Consider the following 25,466-nt stretch of genomic DNA (forward strand, 5'->3'; position numbering starts at 1 on the left):
ACGGCCGCTAGCAATATGGGGATAATGGACTGTCATAGAGGGTTGTCATAAAGAGTTCCGAAAGAATGTATGTGAAATGCTTTGAGCATCTCAGTCTGGAAAATCATCGTGGGAAAGCTGCTGTTCCTCCGCAAATACCGTATTTTTTGCTCTATAAGACTCACTTTTTCCTTCCTAAAAAGTAAGGGGAAATGTGTGTGCGTCTTATGGAGCGAATGCAGGCTGTGCAGCTATCCCAGAAGCCAGAACAGCAAGAGGGATTGCTGCTTTCGCTGCGCAGCGATCCCTCTTGCTGTTCTGGCTTCTGAGATTTAGAATATTTTTTTTCTTGTTTTCCTCCTCCAAAAACTAGGTGCGTCTTATGATCTGGTGCGTCTTATAGAGCGAAAAATACGGTAACTCTTTCCAGTGAGCCACCTCATGCAAATAAGTGCTGGTCATCGTGGAGCGTACCATTTGTCTTTGGCTGTGTACACGTTGCGCCTTTAAATAGCCTTTGAAGCACAGTCTTCCCCTCATATAATTTTGGGCACTGTAGTTTGCTAAGGTTGCTGGGAATTACAGCTCTGTGAGGAGTGGGGCTTTTCAGCTGGTACTCACAGGAACTCAGTTCCAGCACCTCTCAGGTGGGTGCCGTTGCCATTACAAGAGAACAAGGGAGGTGTTCATGGTGAGTTCTGGCACCTTCTTTTCTAGACAAACAGCATTGGTGAGGAATAAACTACTTGAATATTTTGGTGGCCCTTTGCTGAACCTTTCCCAGATCTACAGTATCCTTTTTGAGCCCTGAAAGCAGACAGAGACTTTGAAGAGAGGGTCAAAGCCAATTTTCTTGTTCTGTATGGGACAATGACAATAAAGATTATCGTATCGTATTGGGGGCTCTTATGCTGCTAAGAGTGTGGACCTCAGGAGCAGGGGTGCCAACTTGAATAAAATAAGCCCCACCCCACATAATTGATCACATGATGGGCCTCACCCATACCATTTGAATGGCAACGCCCATCAACCTTGGGGGCTCCAGCCCCCTCAAATATTTTATCAGGGAGGGCAAAGGGACCTCAGCCTCTAGGAGCTGGCGGCAAATTTCAGGCAAACTCCTCTCTTTGTCTGTCTGACTCTCCTCTCTTGGTCCTGCCACTTCCTTTCTTGCACAGTCCAAGCTGTTGTTGTTGTTGTTGTTGAGTCGTTTAGTTGTGTCCGACTCTTTGTGACCCCATGGACCAGAGCATGCCAGGCACTCCTGTCTTCCACTGCTTCCCGCAGTTTGGTCAAACTCATGCTGGGAGCTTCGAGAACACTGTCCAACCATCTCGTCCTCCGTCGTCCTTGTGCCCTCCATCTTTCCCAACATCAGGGTCTTTTCCAGGGAGTCTTCTCTTCTCATGAGGTGGCCAAAGTCTTGGAGCCTCGGCTTCAGGATCTGTCCTTCCAGTGAGCACTCAGGGCTGATTTCCTTCAGAATGGAGAGGTTTGATCTTCTTGCAGTCCATGGGACTCTCAAGAGTCTCCTCCAGCACCAGAATTCAAAAGCATCCATTCTTCGGCGATCAGCCTTCTTGATGGTCCAGCTCTCACTTCCATACATCACGACTGGGAAAACCATAGCTTTTACTATACAGACATTAACTATACGGTCCGAGCTGAGCAGCTCCCAAAATGCTCACAGAAGTTAAAAGAAACCCATATGAGCAGCATGCATTCATTCAGGACAATGGCTGAAAGAGTAGCTGTCTGAAAAGGGAGGGAGGGGGGGTCTGCAGCAGTAAAATGTTCCCTTTGATAGCGAGACCTCCTCTGCAACTGAGAACTGACCCACTTCCATTTATCAGCCAGGTGCCATTTAAAACAAAGAATGCAGAGAGTTTCAAGGCTCTGGAAGGGACTTCGCCGGTCTTCGGAGTCGCAGCCGAGTGTGGAGCGTGCTGGGTCCACTTGGGCACAGAATCTTTTAGAAAGTCGAGGACCCTGTGGAAATGACACCTGAGCCTCAGCTCAGATTGCTACCAGAATTGTGGACGGGAAGTAAAGCCAGCTTCTCAGAGCCTCTTCTCCAGCCTCTGTTGCATCGACAGTGTGCAAGTCTGTAGGCTTCTCATTTGCAATTATTCCTCAGATCCCGGTGAAATGGCTCGCTTTGCCACACATCGCAGCCTCGCTTTGCTCCAGGCTTTGGCTCTCATTTGCCCGATTCCAAGGCTGATGTGAACTGAGTCCACCCCCCACACCAGCACCAGGGGCCTCTGGACCAGCACTGCAGGATAAGCAAGCGCATAAACAGCAGGCTGTCCGTTTGAGAGATGCAGAGGCAAGCCAGCCCAAGAATTTCCTGCTCACAAGTTGCCATAAACAATGAACGATGCTGCCTGTCTCATTTTTGCATCTCTCTCTTAAGCAGCCTTTGGGCCTCAATCGAACTCCTTCTCATGTGCAGGGATGCAGCAAAAAAGAAAAATACAGTGGTGCCCCGCAAGATGAATGCCTCGCAAGACGGAAAATTCGCTAGACGAAAGAGTTTTCCATTTTGGAGGTGCTTCGCAAGACGATTTTCCTATGGGCTTGCTTCGCAAGACGACAATGCCTTGCGAGTTCCTGCTGGTTTTTTCCCTTCCCCCCCTTTTTCTAAGCCGCTAAGCCACTTATCAGCTGATCCGATCAGCAGATAAGCTGCTAAAAGCCGCTAAAAGCTGCTAATAGCGCTAATAGCGCTAATCCGCTAATCCGTCAATGGGCTTGCTTCGCAAGACGAAAAAAACGCTAGACAAAGAGAATCACAGAACGGATTATTTTCGTCTTGCGAGGCACCACTGTAGAAGCACGGGTCCTGATGGGACAAAGCTTTACAGCTGGATCTGTGCATGCATGCAAAGGAGGACTGATTCCTACCAATGCGTTCAGCGTTCGTTGATTTGTATGTGATGACCAGCTTGTCTGAATGAGCCATTGCTGCCTCACCACAGATGGAGATTTCACATTGCCTAGCATGCTCTTCAACACAACGCTTTTTCAACAGAGACAGTTCCTACATTTAGCTGAGATCTCCACCATCAAGGAATCCAGAGGTGATGCATCAAGTGGCATTATCTGCACAAGTGGACCATTGCTGAGGACCACAAGGACCTCTCGGTTCAGGGACAAGGCTACCAAGCTGCCTTCCCACACTGGTACCAGCACCAGCAGTTGGTCCCACCAGCCTTGATCAGAAACACTCTGATGGAGGCATCTCACACAAGACCAAAGCCCATCTAGTCCAGCATCCTGTTCTCCTGGTGGCCAACCAGATGTCCCAACGAGAAGCCCTCAAACAGGACCTGGGCACAAGAGCACTCTATCTACTCGCAGTTCCCAGTAACCAGTATCCAGAGGCATTTGACCTCTGAGTCTGGAAACAGGACACAGGTGTGATGGCCTGGGACTCAGGCTCGGACTCAGAACCATAGGAGTCTCAGTCTGCACCGGATCCTTTGCCTCAGGCATCACCTGAACCAAGTCTGGGGCCTGATCCTGAAGAGTCCCAGTCTGCACAGGTTCCCCTGCAACAAGCACCAGCTGGGCTGAGTCGGGGGCCTGATCCTGCCCTGGCTCCAGATGCAGGGATGACCTCCTTGCCTCCAGCTGGGCCATCACTTACAGCTGCTCCACTACCAGTTGGGTCAGGGGAGGCTGAGGCGGCCCCTGGGTCTAGTAACCCACCAACGTCTCCTGAGCTGCAGAGACTGAGGTCTGAGAGAAGGAGAGACCTGAGTACTCGCAGGAGGAGTGCTCGCCTTTGGGCGAAACAGGGAGGTGAGTCACTGGGGGATCAGGACCGGCCGTTACCCCGGCAAAGATAAAAGGCTGTTGGTCCCACCCCAGGTTGGGGGATCAACATTGCTGTATGCCAGGACCTGCCTGAGATCCTGTACCTGTCCTTGCCTGGTTCCCTGCCTCATGTCCTGCCTTGGCCCCGTCAGACTGACTCCTAGCGGAAGATTCGGATTCTGGACCAGTCCTGGGCCGCGTTTCGCGGGTTACCCCCGGGCCCAGCACAACAGTGATCAATAGCAGTGGCCACTGACAGCATTATGTTCCATCAATTTGTTTGCTTTTTGCCTTTAAAAGTGCACACTTAAAATGTAAATGTAACAAACATGTTTGTAAATCCACACTCTCTAGGGAGCTACACTGTACAGCAATCTCCAGTTCATTTTATACCCAAATTTGCTTCCGTGTAAGTTGTGAAATGCCTCTGTCATTTTTGTCTACAAGAGAAGTCTACCAGCGCCACCTCCCTTGAAGCTTCCTTGCCTCTCCCGTGCGGTCCAGGTGGCCTCTCTTAATCCCCAAGGTCTCTAAACTGAGGTTGCAGACGAGTAATCCAGCACTAATCCTATCAAATGCTATGAGAGCAAATGCTACCTGCCTTATCCGTTTGGGTGGGGTAGACAGGGAGCCACTTCCTCCCCAAAGGCGCTGCCGCCATCCAGACTAACCTTTTAGCACCATTCCTCTCTGCTACCCCATTCACTTTTCTCTCTCTCCGCTCAGAAGTGCTAACGCACAACCATCTGCCCGTTGATTCAGTTACAGTGCAGGCTCCTGCAGAACTGCCATTGCAGAGAATTGCTTGCAATGGTGTGTAGCCCTCATTTGTTCCGTGAGTCAGCTGGAATCCATGATGTTCGATTGGGTGGATTATGGAAAGGGACGGCAGATTAGCTGCACTCCTGGCCATGTGCCCTAGGCAAGCAAAACAAACCTCTCCTAATTGAATTGCACTCTTCGCCACGCTTTACTGCCAGCTTTGTGCAAACTTGAGTGTCGCCTCACAAACCTTTGTAAATGCGAGAGCCCACACTGCTGCTGCTGCTGCTGCTGCTTCTGTCCCGTTGCCGTAGACACTGTGCCTTCCCCAAGAACATGTAGGGAACTGGACCAGTAGATGGAAAAGTTGAGGTTTGGCTGTTTGGAGGCAAGGGGAAGGGGAAGTGTATCCCTGAAACCCTGGCCCCTTCCCCTGATTAGTCAGCTTCACATGCACTCTTGCCTGTCCCAGGGACAAGGTGGCCCAACTGCATAAGATGTCCGGGAGAAATATTTGTAGGGGCCCCACAGATGCAAGGAACAACCTGTCTTGGGAGCCTGCTGGCTGAGCAATGCTGGCAGACAGTTGCCCAGTTAAAGGTAAAGGACCCCTGACCATTAGGTCCAGTTGTGGCCAACTCTGGGGTTGCGGCACTCATCTCGCTTTATTGGCCGAGGGAGCCAGCGTACAGCTTCCGGGTCATGTGGCCAGCATGACTAAGCCGCTTCTGGCAAACCAGAGTAGCGCACGGAAACACCGTTTACCTTCCCGCCGGAGCGGTACCTATTTATCTACTTGCACTTTGATGTGCTTTCGAACTGCTAGGTTGGCAGGAGCAGGGACCAAGCAACGGGAGCTTACCCCATTGTGGGGATTCGAACCGCCGACCTTCTGATCGGCAAGCCCTAGGCTCTGTGGTTTAACCCACAGTGCCAGCAGCCCAGAGTGGCTGGGGAAACCCAGCCAGATGGGCAGGATAGAAATTCTACCCCAGCCACTCTGGGCGGCTCCCAGCAGAATATTATTATTAATAATAAAAAAGCAAGAAAACGTCAAACATTAAAAATTTCTCTAAACAGGACTGCCTTCAGATGTCTTCCAAAAGTTGTGTAATTCTTTATCTCCTTGACATCTGAAGGGAGGGCATTCCACAGGGCGGGCGCCACTACCAAGAAGGCCCTCTGCCTGGTTCCCTGTAACCTCACTTCTCGCAGGAAGGAACCACCAGAAGGCCCTCGGAGCTGGACCTCAGTGTCTGAGCTGATGGGGGTGGAGACGCTCCTTCAGGTATACTGGGCAGAGGCCGTTTAGGGTCAGCACCAACACTTTGAAATGTGCTCAGAAACATACTGGGAGCCAAAGTAGGTCTTTCAGGACCGGTGTTATATGATCTCGGCGGCCGCTCCCAGTCACCTGTCTGTTACTGGGCTCCCTGCTATTTTGAGAAGTATGATTGCAAAGCAATGTTTGACTCTCGCACACCAGAGCAACCACTCCCATTACTGTCTTGCTCTGCTCAGCTATAGCAGCTTAGCTTGGTGCACCAACTGCAACCATTCCAGGACCAGGTGAGCCTTGTGACCCACACATTGACTACTCCAATGCACTGTACGTAGGGCTGCCCTTGTAGCTAGCGCAAAAGACAGCTGCAAGGGCGCTTCCTGGGACAGCAAGCTCCTTCACGCTCAAGATCTTATTTTTGACATGTAAGGTCCTAAACTACTTGGAACCAGGATGTACCTAGCAGACTGCCTTCCCCACAGCAGCCCAAACACATCTTTCAGACCTTCTGAGAGAGCCTTGCAGATTGTCACTTGGTCCCATCGCAGAAGCAGGACTTCTTGGTGAGGCCACCAACCTTCTGGGATGCTCCCCCTCGGGCAATTTGTGGGGCAGAGACAGTAACGACCTTTAGACACCTCTAAAAATGTCTCTTCACCGAAGCTTTCCTGGACCCGTGGCGTCTTTCATTTTGTATGCTGCTTATTTTTATTTGTCAAGTTTTCTCCCCGCAGCCCACATTCCCACCTAGACTTTTAAGGAACTCTTAACAAAAGCTGTTGTATTTCTATCGCTTTAAGGTAAAGCTATTTTTTTTATTATACTAAGCCACATGGAATAAATAAGTGAAAAAAGGGTCTACTTGAGAGGTTTTTAAATAGTTACAGAAGTGCTTTTAGCTCGACCCTTTCTGTGGCTGGCTGGCCTCCATCCCGCTGAGAGCCTCCTGGCTGTCCCACACCAGCTGTGCAGCCTGCATTAAACACCCCTCCCTTCCCTGTTGTAGTGGCAGAAAGGCACTCCTTGCTTTCTAGAGGAATCCTAAGTGGAGCACATGGACAGGAGTCAAGATTCTCAGCAAGGACACAGCTGATGAACCCATTCAGAAAACGTTTGATGAGGCTGGCAGGGGGCTTGTCTAGTGCTTCTTGTGAGCTTGGATGACAACAGAGCCAAAGTGCTTGCATTACAGTCCCTGTGCAGCAGGCAGGCAGGCAGGCAAACACCCCACATTTTGCACCGACTCGGGGTTTCAAACTGTGCACTAGGGGAGCCCCCTGAAGCAAGCAGGGAGGCAGCCTTTCCTCTGACCACTTGTCTCTCCTGTCTCCCTTAGGAGAAGAAAGGCCAGGAGGTCCAGAAAGGCCCAGAAGTGGAGATTGCAAAGCTGGACAAGCTGCTGAATCTGGTGAGGGAACCGGTGGCCAAAACCAGCAAGTGAAGCCTGGCCAGTCTGGCCCCCCCTGCCACCCTGCATGCAACTTGGAAGCTCTGCACTCCAGGAACAAGCACCCCTTTGTAAGGGCCCTGGACCCGCACAGACAGCTGCACCAAAGACCTTTTTGTTCTGGCACAAAAGAAGATTTGGTTTTGGTTTTGCATACAGAAAAATAAAAGCCGAGGCTCGACAGCTGTGCAGAGTGAGCAGGCAGGACGACTCTCGTCCAGCCGCACATCAGGAGGTGGGGGGGGGGAGAGAAAAAGTGTGTGTGTGTGTGTGTGTATGCATGCAAAGCTGTCTCTCCAGCTGATCACGAGGAAGAGGCCCAGTCCTGCCCTCTGCAAAAGATGCCACTTGCTGGCTTGGAGTAAGAAAATGTCTACCATCAAAAAAGATGATTCTCCAGAGAGACCCTACTGAGAATCCCACGAAGGGCCAAACAGGGATGTGTGATATCTGTCACGCAGTTTGGTGCTGACTAGCTGATCTTTGGGATGCGGGTGGTGCTGTGGGTTAAACCACAGAGCCTAGGACTTGCCGATCAGAAGGTCTGCGGTTCAAATCCCTGCGACAGGGTGAGCTTCCGTTGCTCGGTCCCAGCTCCTGCCAACCTAGCAGTTCAAAAGCATGTCAAAGTGCAAGTAGATAAACATGTACCGCTCCGGCGGGAAGGTAAACAGCGTTTCCGTGCACTGCTCTGGTTCGCCAGAAGCAGCTTAGTCCTGCTGGCCACATGACCCAGAAGCTGTACGCCGACTCCCTCGGCCAATAAAGCGAGATGAGCCCTGCAACCCCAGAGTCGGCCACGACTGGACCTAATGGTCAGGAGTCCCTTTACCTTTTAGCTGATCTTTGCAAAACGGCATGTGCCCAACCCCCAGGCCAAATTGGGACCCATAGCACTGGGGCAGAGGGAGTTCTTTTTAACCCTTTGCCCCCTGTGTTGACTATAATCTTCCTCTCCCAGGCCTGCTTTCAAGCAGGGGAGGAAAGTCGAGATGCCCTCTGAGCACCAGCTTCATCCTGTCCCTTCTGGTACAGACGTGATTTCAATAAAACTGGGTGCTTGCAGTCTAACCCTCGCTCCTCCTGTTGTTGTGCATGCCTCCATGCCCACCCCAGGGCAGAGCAAAGGACCTTTGCTCCCCCACTGCCATGCGCTGACACAGAACTGTCTGGTGCAGTTAAGCTCCTGCCTGATGAAGGGCTGAGGCAGAAAGCCAAGCGGCGCTGTCCTCACGGCCAGGATGAGGAAGCTGGTTGCCTCACAGCTACCTCCATCAAACCCACCCAACTCTGGCCTCTCTCCCTCCAAAAGGGGGCTGAGCACTCTTCAGGGGTACACAGCCCCTTCACCCCCCCTCCCTGGAAGCCCAGCAGTTCCTTTGGCGACAGGAAACAGAAGCGGAACACAAAAGGTTTTCTGTCTGCTAGAAACTAGGCAAGTTTTTTTTTATTATCATTATTCCAGTAAAATCACAGTCAGGAAAGGACGTGTTAAGCCCAGTGGAGAGTCATTAGCATGAGAAGGGAACAAGCAGCTCTCTGCCTCTTAGCAACACAAGGAAGCGGAGAGACCCCCAGAGACCCCCACCATACAAACATAACACACTTCCTGGGAATCCTGCTGCGCCAGGCACTGAACCCCCACTTCCCCCTTCTTTATTGCAACAGCTCTGCTTTGGGGTGCCAGACCCACCCCAGTTCTGGCCCGACACCCACTCTGCTTAGTTCACCTGCCTTGCTCCTGCCTCTTGGGGCAAGACTGCTGGGAAATTGCTTCACTTAGAGAAGGTGACTGGGGTGGGACAGGGGAGAAAGGCCGAGACCCCCAGGAGGAGGAGAAGGGAGGCTCCCTCACAGACCCCGAGACTCGGCCGCAAAGATGGGCGAACGCAGGAAGGCGTGCAACAGAACACTGCCTGCCTGACCAGATCCCCAAAGTTTCTGGATCATCCAAGCCCTCATCCTGTGGCCATGGGAGCAGGCAGCTCACTTCCCAAGAGGCACTTCATCATGATCCGTCTATGTTCTCAACCCAGCCCCCTTCCTCCACTTCTACCAGTACTGCCGTATGTGGTACCAGCCTTTACCCAAAACCTGCACACTTGTCATAAGCCCAACCTGTCTCCCTTGGGGCCTAGATCCCTACTTCCATCACTGAGGTGGTGGTGGTGGGGCAAGCTCTGGAGAATGGGCAGGAAAGCAACTACTTGACCCAGGACCGGACTCTCGCCCAGCGGCACCCCAGTTGGCCAAAGCCTGCAAGCACCCAGCTGGTTTGTCTGCCCCCTCAGGTTTCAACACCAGCTGCTGGAAAGAGGGAGCCCAGCTCATCCATCGGAGAAGGGGGTGCCCCCCAAACCCTTGGCTTCGTCTGTGCCCAGTGGCCCGCTGGAGACGGCTTCCAAAAAGGCACTGATCTGTGAACATGGCTCGGTTGCTCCCCTTCCGCCGCTGGGCTGCCTTGAGGCCCCCGAAGAGACGGAGGCGAGGCCCCTCCACAAGAGGAAAACAGGAATCTCCCTCAAGGGGACCCTGAACCATCCGAGGTTTTACTGAAGCCTGGCTGGCGGGGCAGAACGTTCCGGAAGATCCCGGGCAAAGCTGCCTTTGTGCCGCCACGCCGGCTGCCATCTTGACAAGGCCAGCCTCTGAGTTTGGCGCAGGCAAGTCCCCCACAAGGCAATCCTGAATAAAATGGCGGAACCAAGCCCAGCTTGTTCGTCCGCCTGCTGCACCTCAGCTGTGAACGCCACTCAGCCTCCTCCGGGCTCCTGTAAGGGCGTCCTTCCTCCATGGCCCAGAGGCCCCTGCCCTCGCCGTGGCCAGCGCCCCGTGTCCTTACGTCGCCTGGTGATGAGGCCGTGGTTCTCTCAGGTTTTCCAGGACCGTTGGACCGAACTGGGTTCTAGAGGGGGAGGCTGAAATCCCCGTTCCGGGGGCTTTTGCCAGACAGACAGGGTCATGGATGCAGCAGGTACTTTTCCTCGTTCCCCCTGTCGTCCGTCTCAGAAGAAGGGCTCTGGTCGGGGCAAGATGGCGTCCGGCAGGCCTTGCACAGGATCAGGAAGAGGATGAGGATAAGGAAAGCGATGACGCAGTTGAAGACGATAGCGACGACTGCCCCAGTGGAGAGGCCTGCCCCCATCCTGGGTCCCCGGGGTGTGGAGGTGGCAGTCAGGGCACAGCTAAGAGAGGCAGGTCTTGCCACTGCCTACGCGGCCGACAGGCTCTCTCCAAAGATGGGCCTGCGCAGTTGCTTCTGCTTCTCTCCTTCTCCCTCCCTTGAACCATGAAACGCTCCTTGCTACCCCACGGCTGCGCTGCCAGAGGCCCACATGGCTTTGCCCCCGGTGGAAAAACCGCAGCCCCACTTTCTAAGTGAGCGCCATCAACGCGCCACATGCCGCTCCTCTTTGTGCGACGAGGCTGGCTTCAAATCCGCCAAGGTCATCCTGCAAAACTGCGGCAAGTCGCTCTCCCTGTTAGACAGATTCTGCAGACGCTGTCCCGAAATGCAAAGGTCCTGTTTGATGGTGGTGCTCGAGATGAGACCCCTGAGGCAGAAAGCAGGGGCCAAAGGAGGTTACGGCTGCTTCTGTGCCCTCACCAGTCTTCTGGGGTGAAAGTGCATCCCTGCAAGAACAGAAAAGGCCGCGACATCATTAGGAGATGATAGAGTTTCTTCCACACCAACACCGATCCCAGGAGCAGGCGCAGGTTCTCCCACACTGTGTCAGAGAAGCTGCATTTGACAAAAATCTCACCTCCCTAGTCTCACATAGAACCCAGAATGGCTTGTGCCCCCATTGCACACTCTCGCCTGCCCCTCTGGGATCTCACACGCCTGCTGCCTCCCTGCCCCAAACACGCCCCCTTCAGATGCACGTCTTCCTTGCCTCCTCCCTTGAAAACCCCACCACTCCCTCTAAGCCAGCGGTTCTCAACCTGTGGGTCCCCAGATGTTGTTGGACTACAACTCCCATCATCCCTGACCACTGGCCATGCTGGCTAGGAATGATGGGAGTTGTAGTCCAACAACATCTGGGGACCACAGGTTGAGAAACACTGCTCTAAGCAGTCTCCCTCAACCCTCTTTGTCTCCCGCCACATTTAAGCCACAGTGCGGCCCTCTACTTTCTCCCGTGGCCCCCAGGAGCCACCCACTTGCTCAGAGGCCGCTCCGGGGTCCTGCTGCCCTTTCTCCACAACATCTCCCTTCTCGACGATTCACACAAGGCCAAAATGTGGGCCATTTGGAGTGTGCTGACTTCCTTGCCTTGGGCAAATCCCTGTGGAACGCCCTCCCATCAGATGTCAAGGAGATAAAGAACGACACAACTTTCAGAAGACATCTGAAGGCAGCCCTGTATTGGGAAGTTTTTAATGTCTGATGTTATGAAACATGAAATTTATTACGGTCAGAGACCAGCTTGAGAAACACAAGTGGAACTACAATCCCAATAGCAAAACAAACATTTAAAGCAATATACAACAATTGATGTTAAGTTTAAAAGTGCGATAGGCATATAAACACATTAAAAAACTTTAAGACAGACTACCTTAGAGAAATGTTATATTTTTATATGTGCTGGAAGCTGCTCAGAGTGGCTGGGCAATCCGGCCAGATGGGTGGGGTAATAATAATAATAATAATAATAATAATAATAATAATAATAATATCTCAAGGTTGAGAAGGAAATGCTTAGAGCCTCTGGGCAGCATTGGATGAATGCCTGAAACCCCAAGAGAGCCCTGAGTTTGAGTCAGGACAGGCGTAGGAGCTTGACCCCCTGATTGCTTCCACACTCTTCCCTCCCCCCCTGCCCAGTGGCTCCCAGTGGACAGACAAACTGGACCCTCGCCTTTCCTCTTCCCCCAAACACCTGGAATCCATCAAACCTCAAAAATGCCAACTGAATTATGCAATTGAAACACCCATGGGAGTAACTGGGGGGGGGTGTCTCCTTGCTGCTGTTGCGGCCTCTTTTTAAGGGGCTGGATGCTGTGCTGCTGCTCACGTCAAGGCCGCCGGGGCCTCAGCTGGCACAGCAAGGCCAGAACTGCCAGATAGCTGAGAACACAAAGCCATCTCCTAGGAAATATCACCCCCGGCTACTCAGAGGAGGCCATTCATTCACCAGGGACAGCGCAGCCTTTGTTCTCCTTCAGATAGCCAGGGTCAGATTCTGCCAGGCGCTGAACCCCATCCCTGCCTCCCTTCCCAGCCTCCCGCCAGCTGGAAAACTTGCACCCAGGAAACCCTCCAGCCGGGAGCTCCTAGGATTTAACAGAATCATCACACTGGGAAGGAGAGTCAGAAACACAAGCCTCACTGCCGCCAAACAAAACTCTCCTTTCGGCAAAGGCAAGGCACTGAACAGCAACTTCTCCGTTTCAAAGGAACTTGCAAAACAGCTGAGGAATCGCGAACTTCCAAGAAGTTACGACCATCTCCATGGAGCTGAGCATCGTCGGCTAAGCATCCAACAGTGAATTAAAAACAAAGGGTGGCTTCTGAGCAAATGCAGGTGCGCCCTGAATCCAGTTAGCAGAGCAGAATGTCCCTGCCAGGAGGGCCTTGTTATCTCCCGCTTGGACTACTGCCATGCGCTCTTCGTGGGGCTACCTTTGAAGGTGACCCAGAAACTACAACTAATCCAGAATGCGGCAGCTAGACTGGTGACTGGGAGCGGCCGCCAAGACCACATAACACCGGTCTTGAAAGACCTACATTGGCTCCCAGTACGTTTCCGAGCACAATTCAAAGTGTTGGTGCTGACCTTGAAAGCCCTAAACGGCCTCGGTCCTGTATACCTGAAGGAGTGTCTCCACCTCCATCGTTCTGCCCGGACACTGAGGTCCAGCACCAAGGTCCTTCTGGTGGTTCCCTCACTGCGAGAAACCAAGTTACAGGGAACCAGGCAGAGGGCCTTCTCGGTAGTGGCACCCGCCCTGTAGAACACCCTCCCATCAGATGTCAAAGAGAAAAACAACTACCAGATTTTTAGAGGACATCTGAAGGCAGCCCTGTTCAGGGAAGTTTTTAATGTGTGACATTTTAGTGTATTTTTGGTCTTTGTTGGAAGCTGCCCAGAGTGGCTGGGGAAACCCAGCCAGATGGGCGGGGTACAAATAATAAATTGTTGTTGTTGTTGTTGTTGCCCTCCAGGGGCTTTGAGACTCCCTGCTCCCACCGGTCAGTGTGGCCAATGCCCTTGGGGATGATGGGAGTTGTAGTCTAACAACATCCTTGCCAAAATAGGGCAGCCCCAGATGGAGGCAGGTTGCTCACGAGGCTCTTGCTAAGCATTGGAAAGGCACATTAAACGTTCCATGGACACGCTCCCCATTTTCCCTTCTGGGGACACTGTGGGGCAATGTCATGGGCTCAGCTCACCCTGGTCCCCACCAGGGACAGAGCACAGAGGGGCGCCCCGTCTCTAATGGGAGTGCCCCGAAGCCTCAGTCCACAAGATCCCCACACCAGCCTCGGTTACCTAAGCAGAAGCACGTCTCCAGGCTCGCCGCAAAGAGGAGATCCCCGCTTCGCAAGCACATCTTTGGCGGCCGAATCCCTTTTGAGTCTGCTTTTTGGAGTGGCCAACACTTTGCTCCAGCCCCAGGGCTGCCACTGCAACAGAATCTTCCACCTCATTTTGTGTCTCGAGGGATCATTGCAGCGCCGGTGACCTTAAAGGAACCCAGCCACACACACCCCCAAACCCAAATGGAAATCACAGGGCCTCCCTCTCGCATCCACCTCCCAACCCAGGAAGACGCTGCCTTAAGTGAGCAGTTTGCCTGCCTCTCTTGAAAGGGGGCAGCTTAGAAACCTCCAGAAGAGACGGTTTCGGACCAAACAACTCATGCAGTGGCCTTGGAGGGCAGTTTCCAAAGGGAGCAGAAAATCAGAAGCCGGGTGATCAGGGGGCTGGGACAGGGACCCCTAAGGGTCATCCAGCCCAATCCCTGGAGAAACGCAAGAGTCACACAACAACAACAACTCTCACAAGGGAACATGACAAAGCTGCGAGTGTTTTAGCTTAGGAAAAAGGAAACTGAAGGAGAAGATGATGGAGGGGCACAAAATTATGCACAGTGGGGGAAAGTGGAAAGAGAAACATTTTTCTCCCTCCTAATACATACAAGAAATAATAATTTCCGCCAACTTGGATGGCTGCAAAGGGAGATTAGACAAACTTACGGAAGAGGAGGAAAAGACTTCCAGTGGCTATTAACTGTGTGCCTCTGAAATAGCAGTTTCTGGGGGATTTAAGCATTAGAGTAGGACCTCTCTCATGTCCGGCTGCTGGGCTAGATGGACCTTCGGCCTGATCCAGGGTTTTCCTTACATTTCTATGGCCTTCCTCCTTCCGTCTCCTCCAACAGGAGGAGGTGGGCCCAGTTTGCAAAGCAGAGCAGGGGAATCTGGGCCTGGAGAAACAAATCCGTCACTCTGGAAAACATTCCTCCCTCTCCATTAAAATAAAACACTCATTCCAGACCCAAACTTAGCCTGACAAACACACCCGCCACCAGCTCGCTGAAGCCAGGGGCCCTGCACCAGTTAGAAAGATTCCAGGGAAGATTTGGGCAGTTTCTGGATTTCATTACCAGAGCCCAGCTGGGTGTTTGCAACAGAGCAGGCAAGGTTGGAGGAGCAGGCTGGCCAAGATCCACAGTCTTCTCACCTCCATCCCATAATCCCCCTGGAGCCAGGGGCAGCAAGTGAGGCTCTGCTGCGGCAAGAGACCATTGTTGCTGTCCAAAGGGTACAAGCAGTTCCTGTGGTCCAAGGGAACAGACCTCAGGACTAGGGAAAGCTTGTTTCCAAAGTCCAGCTCTGGAGCAAAACTCACTGTGCGGTCTCGGACGCCAGAACATCTCAACCTCGGTCCAGAAACAAGAATTAGTAGGAGCAAGACCCTCCCTGGTCTTTGTCCCAAACCTCCACAAAGACAGTCCCAGAAAAAACAGCTGTAGCTTGTTAGGCTTTGAAACCGAAGCATGAAAAATGTTTTTTGAAGCCTGCGCATGTGGAAGTTGAATGGGAAAATGTTTTCTGAACTAGCAGTTGTTTCAGTCTTACTTGCACGGTTGTGGGTGGAGATGCCTGTTCAGGGGGGCTGTTTTGGCGCCCGAAACAATGGAAGGCTGGAAAATCCCCTGGAGCCGTTGGCTGTGCGAAACGATAGTAAAGAAAAGAGCCTGGCCGAAGTCTGCACAAAAGTGCAGCAACAACACTAGCAGGCAGCGCCTTAGCCAGGCAGGAAACGCCCCAAGTGCCCTGTGTTGAAAAGCAGAGACGCAACACACTCCCCGACATTAGTCTGTTCCTCTGCGGGTGCCGAGACCAGAGACGGGGGTTTCCCAGGAAATTCTGAATTGGATAATTCCCTGGGGGGGGGGGGAGAGCCTATGTAAATGAGGGTTATTTGCATCACCCTAGAGATACACACTTACATAATTTTAGCACTCGATTTTGCTTATATTTAGAAGGTCTCGCCCATTTTTTGTACACTATAGGCTTGGCTTTGGTTACTCATGGCTGAGGAATACGGGGCAAGGAGACCCAGCCAGCAATTTCCGAGAGAGGTTCCTCACTGCTGTTGCAAAACTTTGGAGTACAAAACACCTTGGAAACTTGGGTAATGTTCTGCCCTCACAACAGCTTTGTGCGGTCGATTACAACAACGTCCATTTTTACAGATATGACTGCCTTATAGAGAATTAAATCTGTTGACCCATCTACATCCCAAACTTCTCCAACTTTCCAGGACTTCCTGCAGGAGATTGAATGGGGGCCTCACACCTGCGTGACACAAACCCAGATTTCCATGATCCTACCTTGTGCAGGTGTGGGGGACCCTTTGGCTCCCCGATGCTGAGGTACTACAAACCCCACACCTGCTGATGGGAGTTGTAGTCCGAAACAGGCTGGGGAAACTGGGTATCTTCTGATGGACAGCTGCTTCCTAAATACTCAGTCCAATGTAAGGAAGTGCAAAGGGAGCCCATGAGAAGAAAGCAACCCCCCCCCCCCTAATTTCTACAGTTTGGCTGGCCTAATAAAAAGACGACTTGGCCATAGATCAGGCTTCCTCAACCTCGGCCCTCCAGATGTTTTTGGCCTACAACTCCCATGATCCTTAGCTAGCAGGACTAGTGGTCAGGGATGATGGGAATTGTAGTCTCAAAACATCTGGAGGGCTGAGGTTGAGGAAGGCTGCCATAGATTTTGTAGAGGTTTAATGGGACGTGCCAGAAACTGGACTCGGGACCTTTCACACGCTAAGCAAGGACCAGCACATCCCTGTCTGTCAATTTCAAGTGAGATATTGCCGCCGCCGTGCAAGACTATTTGACGTACCCTACTATTTACCCCTCTCATTGGAAGGGGTCGGGCGCCATCATAGCTCACTGGCAGTGCCCCAGATTTGCTTTGCCCAGCCAAATCCCTAGGATCCTCAGGTTTTGTAGCACATTTGCTCCCAAAGGATCGGGCCCGCGGACAGACCTCTTCCTCCTGGGACCACTGCCAGGTGAGCTGATGGAGCAGGTGGGCACCTGTCCTGAGTTGGGATTTCTAGGGGGATTCCTACATTCCTGAAGCCCCCCCCCCCCAATCCAGAAGAAGTAGTTCAGAATTCACCTATGCAGAGCCGGGTGAAAATTGGCAGGTAAGGTTGCCAGCGCCCCTCCCTTTCAGGAGCAAAGTCAAAAGGGCCAGGCGTGGAGGGGCAGAGCTTTGCACATTAAGGGAGAGAGCCCCCCCCCCCCCAAAAAGAAACTTAGAGTGGCCTCAGCCAAAAACTGCATCACAGATGGAGGGCCGTTTAGTGGGGGAAGCAGGGAAGCTTCGTGGAGACGGGGTCCATAAGGGGCCGCGTTCACACGAGACCTTGGCAGCACCTTCCCGCCTCGGAGAATTCTGGGCACGCCCGTCGGTCCGGAGCGCCTGGGAAGCGGGGCAATGACGCGCGTCCAAAGTGCCGTGTGAACGCACTTCGAGACGCGGTCCCGGGGCAGAAGCGCGACCTCCAGGTCCAGGGGGGGCAGTCGACCCGCGAAGGCAAAAGCAGACACGGGAAAAGGCGGATCCGCGAGCTGCATCTGGCCCCGGTCCCTCGGATAGGGGCCACCCCGCTTTCCCCGACTCGGAACCCGCGGCGTCCCGATCCGCTTCCTCGCGAGGAAGCCCCGCCGCCCTCCCTCTCCGGGCGCTCTGCACGCGCTCAGAGGCGCTCTCGCCGCCTCCATTCGCCCCCAGGCACTCACCGGGCAGAGAGCAGTCCCCGCGGATACGAGGCTGGCTGGCTGGCAGGCCGGCCCTCCTTCCTTCCTTCCCTCCGTCCGTCCGCGGACTCCGGCCCCCGCCTGCCTCGCGCTCTCCTCCGCGGGCCGGGAGGGCTGCAGGACGCCCCGCCCCCGCCCCGCCATTGGCTGCGCTCACGCTGGCAGGGAGCCCATTGGCCCGCCCAGGCCGCGCCCCCTCGGCCTCGCCGCACGTGAGCAGCAGCAGCAGCAGCTGGGCGCGGGGAGGCGGAGCCGGGACGGGATCGCGGGACGGGAGCGAACCGCGGGAGGGTTCGCGCGGCGGCGTTCGGAGGGGGAAACGGAGGAGAATCAGCGCCCAGGTGGCTGGAGCGGGGCTCCTGGTCGCCGCTCCCCGAGCTGAAAACACGGGCGCCCTTGGGCATGTGCAGAGTGGCTTCTTCATTTTTTTCCGGAAAATAAAGGGAAAGAGATGCTCGAAACCGTGATATAATACGATATGTGGATATATATACAGTGGTACCTCAGGTTACAGACTCCACTAACACAGAAATAGTGCTTCAGGTTAAGAACTTTGCTTCAGGATGAGAACAGAAATCGGGCTCCTGCGGCGCGGCGGCAGCGGGAGGCCCCATTAGCTAAAGTGGTCTTCAGGTTAAGAACAGAAAAAATAAAAAAATAAAGTGCGAGATTGGCTTCATTATTATCAGATAATGGAGGCATATAATTTGGACAAGAAAATTGGCTTCCATGTGGAAAAATCAAAATTGGAAACAGAACTGTTAGAACCCAAAACCCGGGGTGAGCTCCCATTGCTCGGTCCCTGCTCCTGCCCACCTAGCAGTTCGAGAGCACGTCAAAGTGCAAGTAGATAAATAGGTACTGCTCCGGCGGGAAGGTAAACGGCGTTTCCGTGCGCTGCTCTGGTTCGCCAGAAGCGGCTTAGTCCTGCTGGCCACATGACCCGGAAGCTGTACACCAGCTCCCTCGGCCAATAAAGCGAGATGAGCGCCACAACCCCAGAGTCGGCCACGACTGGACCTAATGGTCAGGGGTCCGTTTGGTGTATATATACACCAAACTGCGGGAGGCAGTGAAGGGGTCACAAAGAGTTGGTATATATATATATATATATATATATATATATATATATATATATATATATATATATGCTTTCGTAGATTTTCACGGGTACAGGAATGCAGGTTTTGGTGTCTTCGGGTGTCTTCCCGTGTAAGAGTTGGGGTGTCTAGGCGACGTTTCGACGAGGTCTCACTCGTCATCTTCAGGCTGGTGCTTTCGGCTTCTTGTTACTGGAACAGAGCAGGATCTCAGTGTTTGAGTTCCTATAAATACTGTTGAGGGGGTGTGGTGTATAGCCTCCAACGTTCTGGGCAGAGAGGAAGTTCCCAGGTTAGTGTGCCTTTTCTTCTTTTGTTCCTTAATTACTTGAGGGATATCTTGAGTGATTTCTTGAGTGATATTCTGAGTACCACTTAGGTGGGTCATTAGGTGTGGATTAGTTGCTAATCCACACCTAATGACCACTAATCCACACCTAATGACCCACCTAAGTGGTACTCAGAATATCACTCAAGAAATCACTCAAGATATCCCTCAAGTAATTAAGGAACAAAAGAAGAAAAGGCACACTAACCTGGGAACCTCCTCTCTGCCCAGAACGTTGGAGGCTATACACCACACCCCCTCAACAGTATTTATAGGAACTCAAACACTGAGATCCTGCTCTGTTCCAGTAACAAGAAGCCGAAAGCACCAGCCTGAAGATGACGAGTGAGACCTCGTCGAAACGTCGCCTAGACACCCCAACTCTTACACGGGAAGACACCCGAAGACACCAAAACCTGCATATATATATATATATATGTCAGGGGTTTAGGAGCAGAAGCACGGGCAAGGGAGGAAACAGAGAGCGAAGGGGAGGAGGCAGAAGAAAAGATGAGTGACGACGACGACCCGAGATCTCCTAGTCTTTCCAGTGAATCAGAGGATTCACAGAAAGGAGCACCAGTGGCGAGGGCAAGGGGGGAGTCTAGTGGGGCACCCCAGGAAGACAGAGCCAGAGAGGACTCAGGGGGGAGCAGCTGGAAATCGGGACCAGCGTCACCGCCAGGAAGCAGGGAAGAGGAAGGGAGCCAGGGGGGAAGCGCTGGCAGCTCACCACAGGAGGGAGGACATGAGTCAGGAGTGGCCACACCTCCACAGGAGGGAGGACATGAGTCGGGGATGGCCACACCTCCATCGGGGAGCGAAGAAACGGTTGAGAGGAAAGTGGAAGGTTGGGCGCGCGCGCCAAGTTCAAATGCAGAGGAAGGCGGCGCAGTAAGCAGCCCCGAAAGAGAGCCAGGTCCTAAAGCCCGGCGCAAGGAGGCAGGAGGGTCTGGGTCAGCGTCAGAAGAATCCCGGAAGGAAGAAGCCCCGGGGGGTAGAGGGACCCAGAGGAGGACAGTCAGGAGGAAAAGGTGGAGCAAGGCTAGGATATTAAGTTGGTGCACACAGGGCGGAGACTCAGACGGAGCTTCGCCGACCTAGCTACTAGGCGTAGAGTTGCGCGCAGCAGCGTGAGAATGGAAACTGTAATTCAATAAAGACTTTTACTTAATGACCGCTGGCTAGCGTGATCCTCTGTGAGCTAGGATCTTCAAGCAGCTCTGACAGTAAGCTCCGTCTCCACTTGTGGGCATCTACAGCCTCGAGGAGGGGAGAGACACAGGTGCCTACTAGCAAGCTCACGAATGGCAGACGACATGACGGCTGAGCAGCAGATAGAGGAACTCAGAAACGCGGTGGCACAACTGAACGCCGAGGCTCTAGCATCCAGGAAGAGGGAGGAGGAAGCAGCCGCAGCCTGCAGGGATCTCCAGGTCAGGTTAGACGTGCTGACAAAGCAGACACCCCGGCAGGAGGGCATTGGGTTGGCGAGACGGACAGGCGGGCTGGTCTCTCACTTCGATGGGAACTTGCAACAGTATCCCAACTTTAGAGCCGACGTACTGTGCGCATTGCAACTGCTGCATAAAGACTTTAGAGATGAACAAGAGAGAGTGGGGTTCATCATGTCCCATCTGCATGGGGATGTGAGAGCATGGCTACGCAATTTATGGAGAGATAAGGATCCGGCGCTACAGAATGCAGATGCCTTTATTAAAGCAATGGATGGGTGTTTTTTATCAAGTATTGACGTGGATCTTGCACGGAAGGAGGTGCATGGGCTGAGACAAGGGAGGGCCAGCGTCAGGCAGTACCATGCCCGCTTTTTCGCCTTGGTCAGTGCCCTGGAATGGGACAGAGATTCGGCTCCTGTAAGAGACCTCTTTTGGGAGGGGCTGCATAACTCGATTAAAGATGAGATCGCCAGGGGGGAGAGACCCCGAACCACCCAGGAGGTCGTTCAGAGGGCACTGGCAGTGGGGGTGAGGCTGGAAGGACGTCCGTGGAACAGGGACGAAGGGCGTGGAGGGCGCGAACCAGCCGGGGGCCCCTCCTTCTTTCCCAGGGAAGCAGCGCGGGCGCAATCCACGCCTCCGCCAGGAGGAGGAGCCGAACCTATGGAGGTGGGAGGTGCAAGGGCTCAGTCAGCAACCAGAGCCCTAGCACCAGCAGCAGTGAAAGCGAAGCCTCCTAGAGGGACCAGGAAGTGTTACGTCTGTGAGGAGCCAGGGCATATGGCGAAAGAGTGTCCCCAGAGGCCCCACAAGCTCACTGCAGCCTCAGCAATGGTGACTGCAGCAACACAGCAAGGAGGACCACAGCAGGGAAACGAGGCTGTCTGGCTGGAGGAAGAGGCACTGGGGCCCAGCCAGACGTGTTAGTGACGCAGTCCCCAGCGATTTTACAGCCCGTGAACCCCCTCCCGCCCAAACCAGTAGTGAGGCTCACAGCGTCTCTCCAACTGCCCAATGGAATCACCATGGACGTGCCAATCACCATTGACTCAGGCAGCAATGCGGACTTTATAGGGCAGGACTTTGTCGACAGGCACGCTGTGCAGTTGCTGCCGGCCACACTGCCCCTGCAGGTTGTCACGGTGGATGGCAGGGAGCTGCTCGGGGGGCAAGTGGTGAAGCAGACGCCACCAATGGTGATGCGACTTGGGAATCACAGAGAAATCATCAGCTTCAACGTCACTCGACTATCTGACACGCCCATTGTATTGGGCATGAGTTGGCTGGACAAGCACAGCCCAGCGATGGCTTGGTACCAGAGGCAGCTGACCTTCGGCTCTTCCTTTTGTGCTGAACACTGCATCGTGCCCAGGCAGGAAGGAGAGGAAGAGGAGTCACAGCTGCTGCTAGGCACGCTGCAAGCGATTCCACACAAGTACGCTGAATTTTTGGAAGTTTTCTGCGAGAAGGAGGCAGACAGGCTACCCCCTCACAGACCATATGACTGCAAAATTGACCTGCTGCCGGGGGCGGCGCTGCCTAAAGGGAAACTGTATTCCATGTCAGAGGACGAACTGCAGGAACTCAAAGAGTTCATTGACCATAATTTGCAACGCGGCTTCATCCGGGAGTCCAGGGCAGTGGGGGGCAGTCCCGTATTCTTTGTTAAGAAGCGGGACACGCCCCAGAAAAGACTGGTAGTGGATTACAGGATTTTGAACAGTCTGACTAGGCCATCGGACTTCCCCATGCCCCGTATTGACGACCTCCTCGCAAAGGTACGGAAGGGCAGAGTGTTCACCAAGTTGGACCTGCGGGGGGCGTACAACCTCATTCGCATGCGGGAAGGAGATGAGTGGAAGACAGCCATGTTCACGCCACTGGGGACCTACGAATATAGAGTTATGCCTTTTGGATTGCAAAATGGCTCCCACGTTTTTCAAGCGTTTATGCATCACGTGTTGGCGGGACTTCTCTACAAGACGTGCGTCTATTTCTTAGATGACATCCTGATCTTTTCGGAGTCGCAGCAGGAGCATGACGGACACGTCAAGGAAGTGCTGAGCAGGCTAAAGCAACATAGGCTCTACGCCAAGCTGGAGAAGTGCCAATTTGACGTGCCGGAGGTGGATTTTCTGGGCTACAAGCTGTCTGACAAGGGGCTCGCCATGGACAGCGCCAAGGTTCGAGCGGTGTTGGATTGGAAGAGTCCGCGCAACCGGAAGGAGGTCCAACGGTTTGTCGGCTTTGCGAACTTCTATCGCAAGTTTATCAAGGGCTTCGCGATGCAGACAGCAGCCATCACTGACACGCTTAGCTCCAAGAAGAAGAAGTTCGTTTGGACAGCGCAGGCGGAGCAGTCCTTTCAGGCACTCAAGCGTCTCTTCGCGTCGGAAGAGCAGCTGCTTCATGTCAACCCCAGCAAGCCGATGAGGGTGGAGACAGACGCCTCGGACAGAGCCGTGGGGGCGGTCCTGTTGCAGAAAGACCCGCAGGGGGTGTGGCGACCGGGAGCGTTTTACTCCAGGAAGCTCAGCAAGTCCGAACAGAACTACACCATCTGGGACAGGGAGTTGCTGGCCATTCACGCAGCGTTCAAGGCGTGGAGGCACTTTCTGATCGGCGCCAAGCACACGGTGCAGGTTTGCACGGACCACAAGAATCTAGAGCACTGGCGCACGGCACAGTTCCTGAACCAGAGGCAGATACGTTGGGCTGAGTTCTTTGCAAACTTTGACTTCCGAATAGAGTATGTCCCGGGGGACACCAACATCATGGCAGACGCTCTCTCCCGTAAGCCACAGTATCTGGAGGACGCAACGCCAGCGGCCGCCATGCACATCTTCGCACCAGCAGTGTGGGCGTGCGCCGCGGCGACCGTGGACCTAGAGGCGGTGCGACGTGCGTTGCAGGAGGACTCCTTCGCACAAGCAAAGATGGCAGAGGTGCAAAGGGGCAAGGCAGCGGCCGACGGTTTCCGGCTACGAGATGGATTGCTCATCCGAAAAGGGGCCATCTACGTGCCGGGAGACGAACTTCGAGCCAAGGTGCTGCAGCAGCTGCACGACGCGCCCACGGCCGGGCACTTTGGCAAGGAGAAGACGGTGGAATTAGTAGCCAGGGATTTCTGGTGGCCTGGAATGAGAGGGGAGGTCGCAGACTACGTGGCGAGGTGCGACACCTGCCAGAGGGCCAAACCAGTGCACAAACCGCCGGCCGGACTGTTGGAACCGCTGCAAACTCCGGTCGAACCTTGGGAAAGGGTGGCTCTGGACTTTGTCACGGATCTGCCCAGCTCAAGGGGCAAGACGGCAGTGCTGGTGGTGGTGGACCTGTTTTCCAAGATGGCGCATTTCATTCCGTGTGCGAAGGTGGCCACGGCGGAGCAAACCGCCAAACTGTTCATAGACCACGTGTTCAAGGTTCATGGTCTGCCACGGTCTATTCTGTCCGACCGGGGGCGGCAGTTCATCTCGAATTTCTGGCAGAAGCTGATGGGCTTCCTGAACGTCAAGATCAACCTGGCGTCGGCGAGACACCCGCAGACCAACGGGCAAGCGGAGCGGGTCAATGCCATCATGCAGCAGTACCTGAGATGTTATGCAAATCAACAGCCTGCGACGTGGGTGGATTACCTACCGCTTGCCGAGTTCGCCTACAACAACACGAAGCACGTGTCCACGGGGGTCACGCCGTTCTTCGCCAACAACGGGAGGCACCCCAGAACCTTCCCGGGACTGGAAAGAATGGGGGAGGGGGAGTCGCAGACAGCAGATGCGTTCGCGTCGGAGCTGCAGGAGGTCCACGATCAGCTGAGGCGCCACCTGGAGCTGGCCAAGCACGCATACAAGGTACAAGCAGACAAGCACAGAAGGGTTGGAGAAGAGCTCCACGTGGGAGACTGGGTTTGGTTAGCAGCCCACGCAGTGCCGGCCAGGTCGTTGGCCAAGAAGAAACTAGGGCATAAGCAACTGGGGCCCTACCAAGTCGAAGAGCAGGTCAACCCGGTAGCTTTCAGACTGGCACTTCCGGAGGGTTCCAGAATGCATCCGGTATTCCACAGATCGGTGCTCACTCCCTACAAGGCACCGCACAGGTTCCAGGAACCCGGAACAGCGCCGAGTCCGGTCAGAGACAGAACAGGGCACGCGGAAGTGGCACAGAAGGAGCGCATCAACGAAGTCACTGAGATTTTGGACTCCAGATGGGGGGAAGAGGGGGTAGAATACTTTCTCGCCAAGGAGGGCACCCCGGCCAGTGCGAACAGCTGGGTGCCGGGCTACGCCTTGGACGAACCTCTCCTCAAAGACGAGTTTCATGCCCTCTTTCCCCATAGACCTATGCCAGCAGAATATTTTGACGACTGGCTTTTCACGCCCACACTTTCGGCCAGCACTTTCCGGGGGTTCGACTCGGACGAGGACCCGACACAAGACGTCCGTTCCCCGGAGGGGTCACCCTCGGGATCTGCATCAGAACCCTCGTATTGGTGGGACGATAGGCCAGAGGAGCAGTGGCGCAGACGGTGGCTGGAAGGCCCAGGACGAGCAACACCGACAGGAGGAAGTGAGGGAGAGACGGACATGGACGTTTTTGGGGACGACCCTGGTTTCGAGCACGGCGGCACAGAGATGGAAGCGGAGGTGACTGTCGTCGACGAGAGCGGGGAGGAAGACCCAGGAGACTTCAGATGGAGGCCTGCCACGGGAAGCGACCGATACCCGACGTTCGTCCCTTTGCAACAGCAGCCCCCAGCTCCAGCACCGGAAGGAGGGGAGGGGGGAATGGGGGGCTTCGAGGGGGGGATGGATGTCAGGGGTTTAGGAGCAGAAGCACGGGCAAGGGAGGAAACAGAGAGCGAAGGGGAGGAGGCAGAAGAAAAGATGAGTGACGACGACGACCCGAGATCTCCTAGTCTTTCCAGTGAATCAGAGGATTCACAGAAAGGAGCACCAGTGGCGAGGGCAAGGGGGGAGTCTAGGGGGGCACCCCA

At 54.1% G+C, this 25,466-nt stretch overlaps 2 protein-coding genes and 1 long non-coding RNA gene across 3 annotated transcripts in view; 1 reads left to right on the top strand and 2 right to left on the bottom strand.

The window, feature by feature from the left end:
- The window catches only part of DNAI1 (dynein axonemal intermediate chain 1), a 159,849-nt gene extending 152,374 nt beyond the window's left edge, over positions 1–7,475 (top strand). Inside the window, exon 20 of the mRNA XM_083465924.1 lies at positions 7,182–7,475. Coding sequence (XP_083322050.1) covers positions 7,182–7,286 — 105 coding nt within the window. The 3' untranslated portion in view covers positions 7,287–7,475. The remainder of the gene's footprint in view (positions 1–7,181) is intronic.
- Positions 1–25,466, bottom strand: part of LOC310689134 — a 283,669-nt gene that overhangs the window by 101,083 nt on the left and 157,120 nt on the right. The window lies entirely within an intron of this gene.
- On the bottom strand, positions 8,706–17,701 carry ENHO (energy homeostasis associated). Its single transcript, XM_083466346.1, has 2 exons — positions 17,571–17,701; positions 8,706–10,925 (listed from the first exon to the last, which is right to left on the bottom strand). The coding sequence occupies exon 2, from the start codon at positions 10,435–10,437 to the stop codon at positions 10,252–10,254; it is 186 nt and encodes a 61-aa protein (XP_083322472.1). The 5' UTR covers positions 10,438–10,925; positions 17,571–17,701; the 3' UTR covers positions 8,706–10,251.

The sequence above is a fragment of the Podarcis liolepis genome (genome assembly GCF_965112155.1).
Source record: "Podarcis liolepis genome assembly, chromosome: 11".
Taxonomy (NCBI): domain Eukaryota; kingdom Metazoa; phylum Chordata; class Lepidosauria; order Squamata; family Lacertidae; genus Podarcis; species Podarcis liolepis.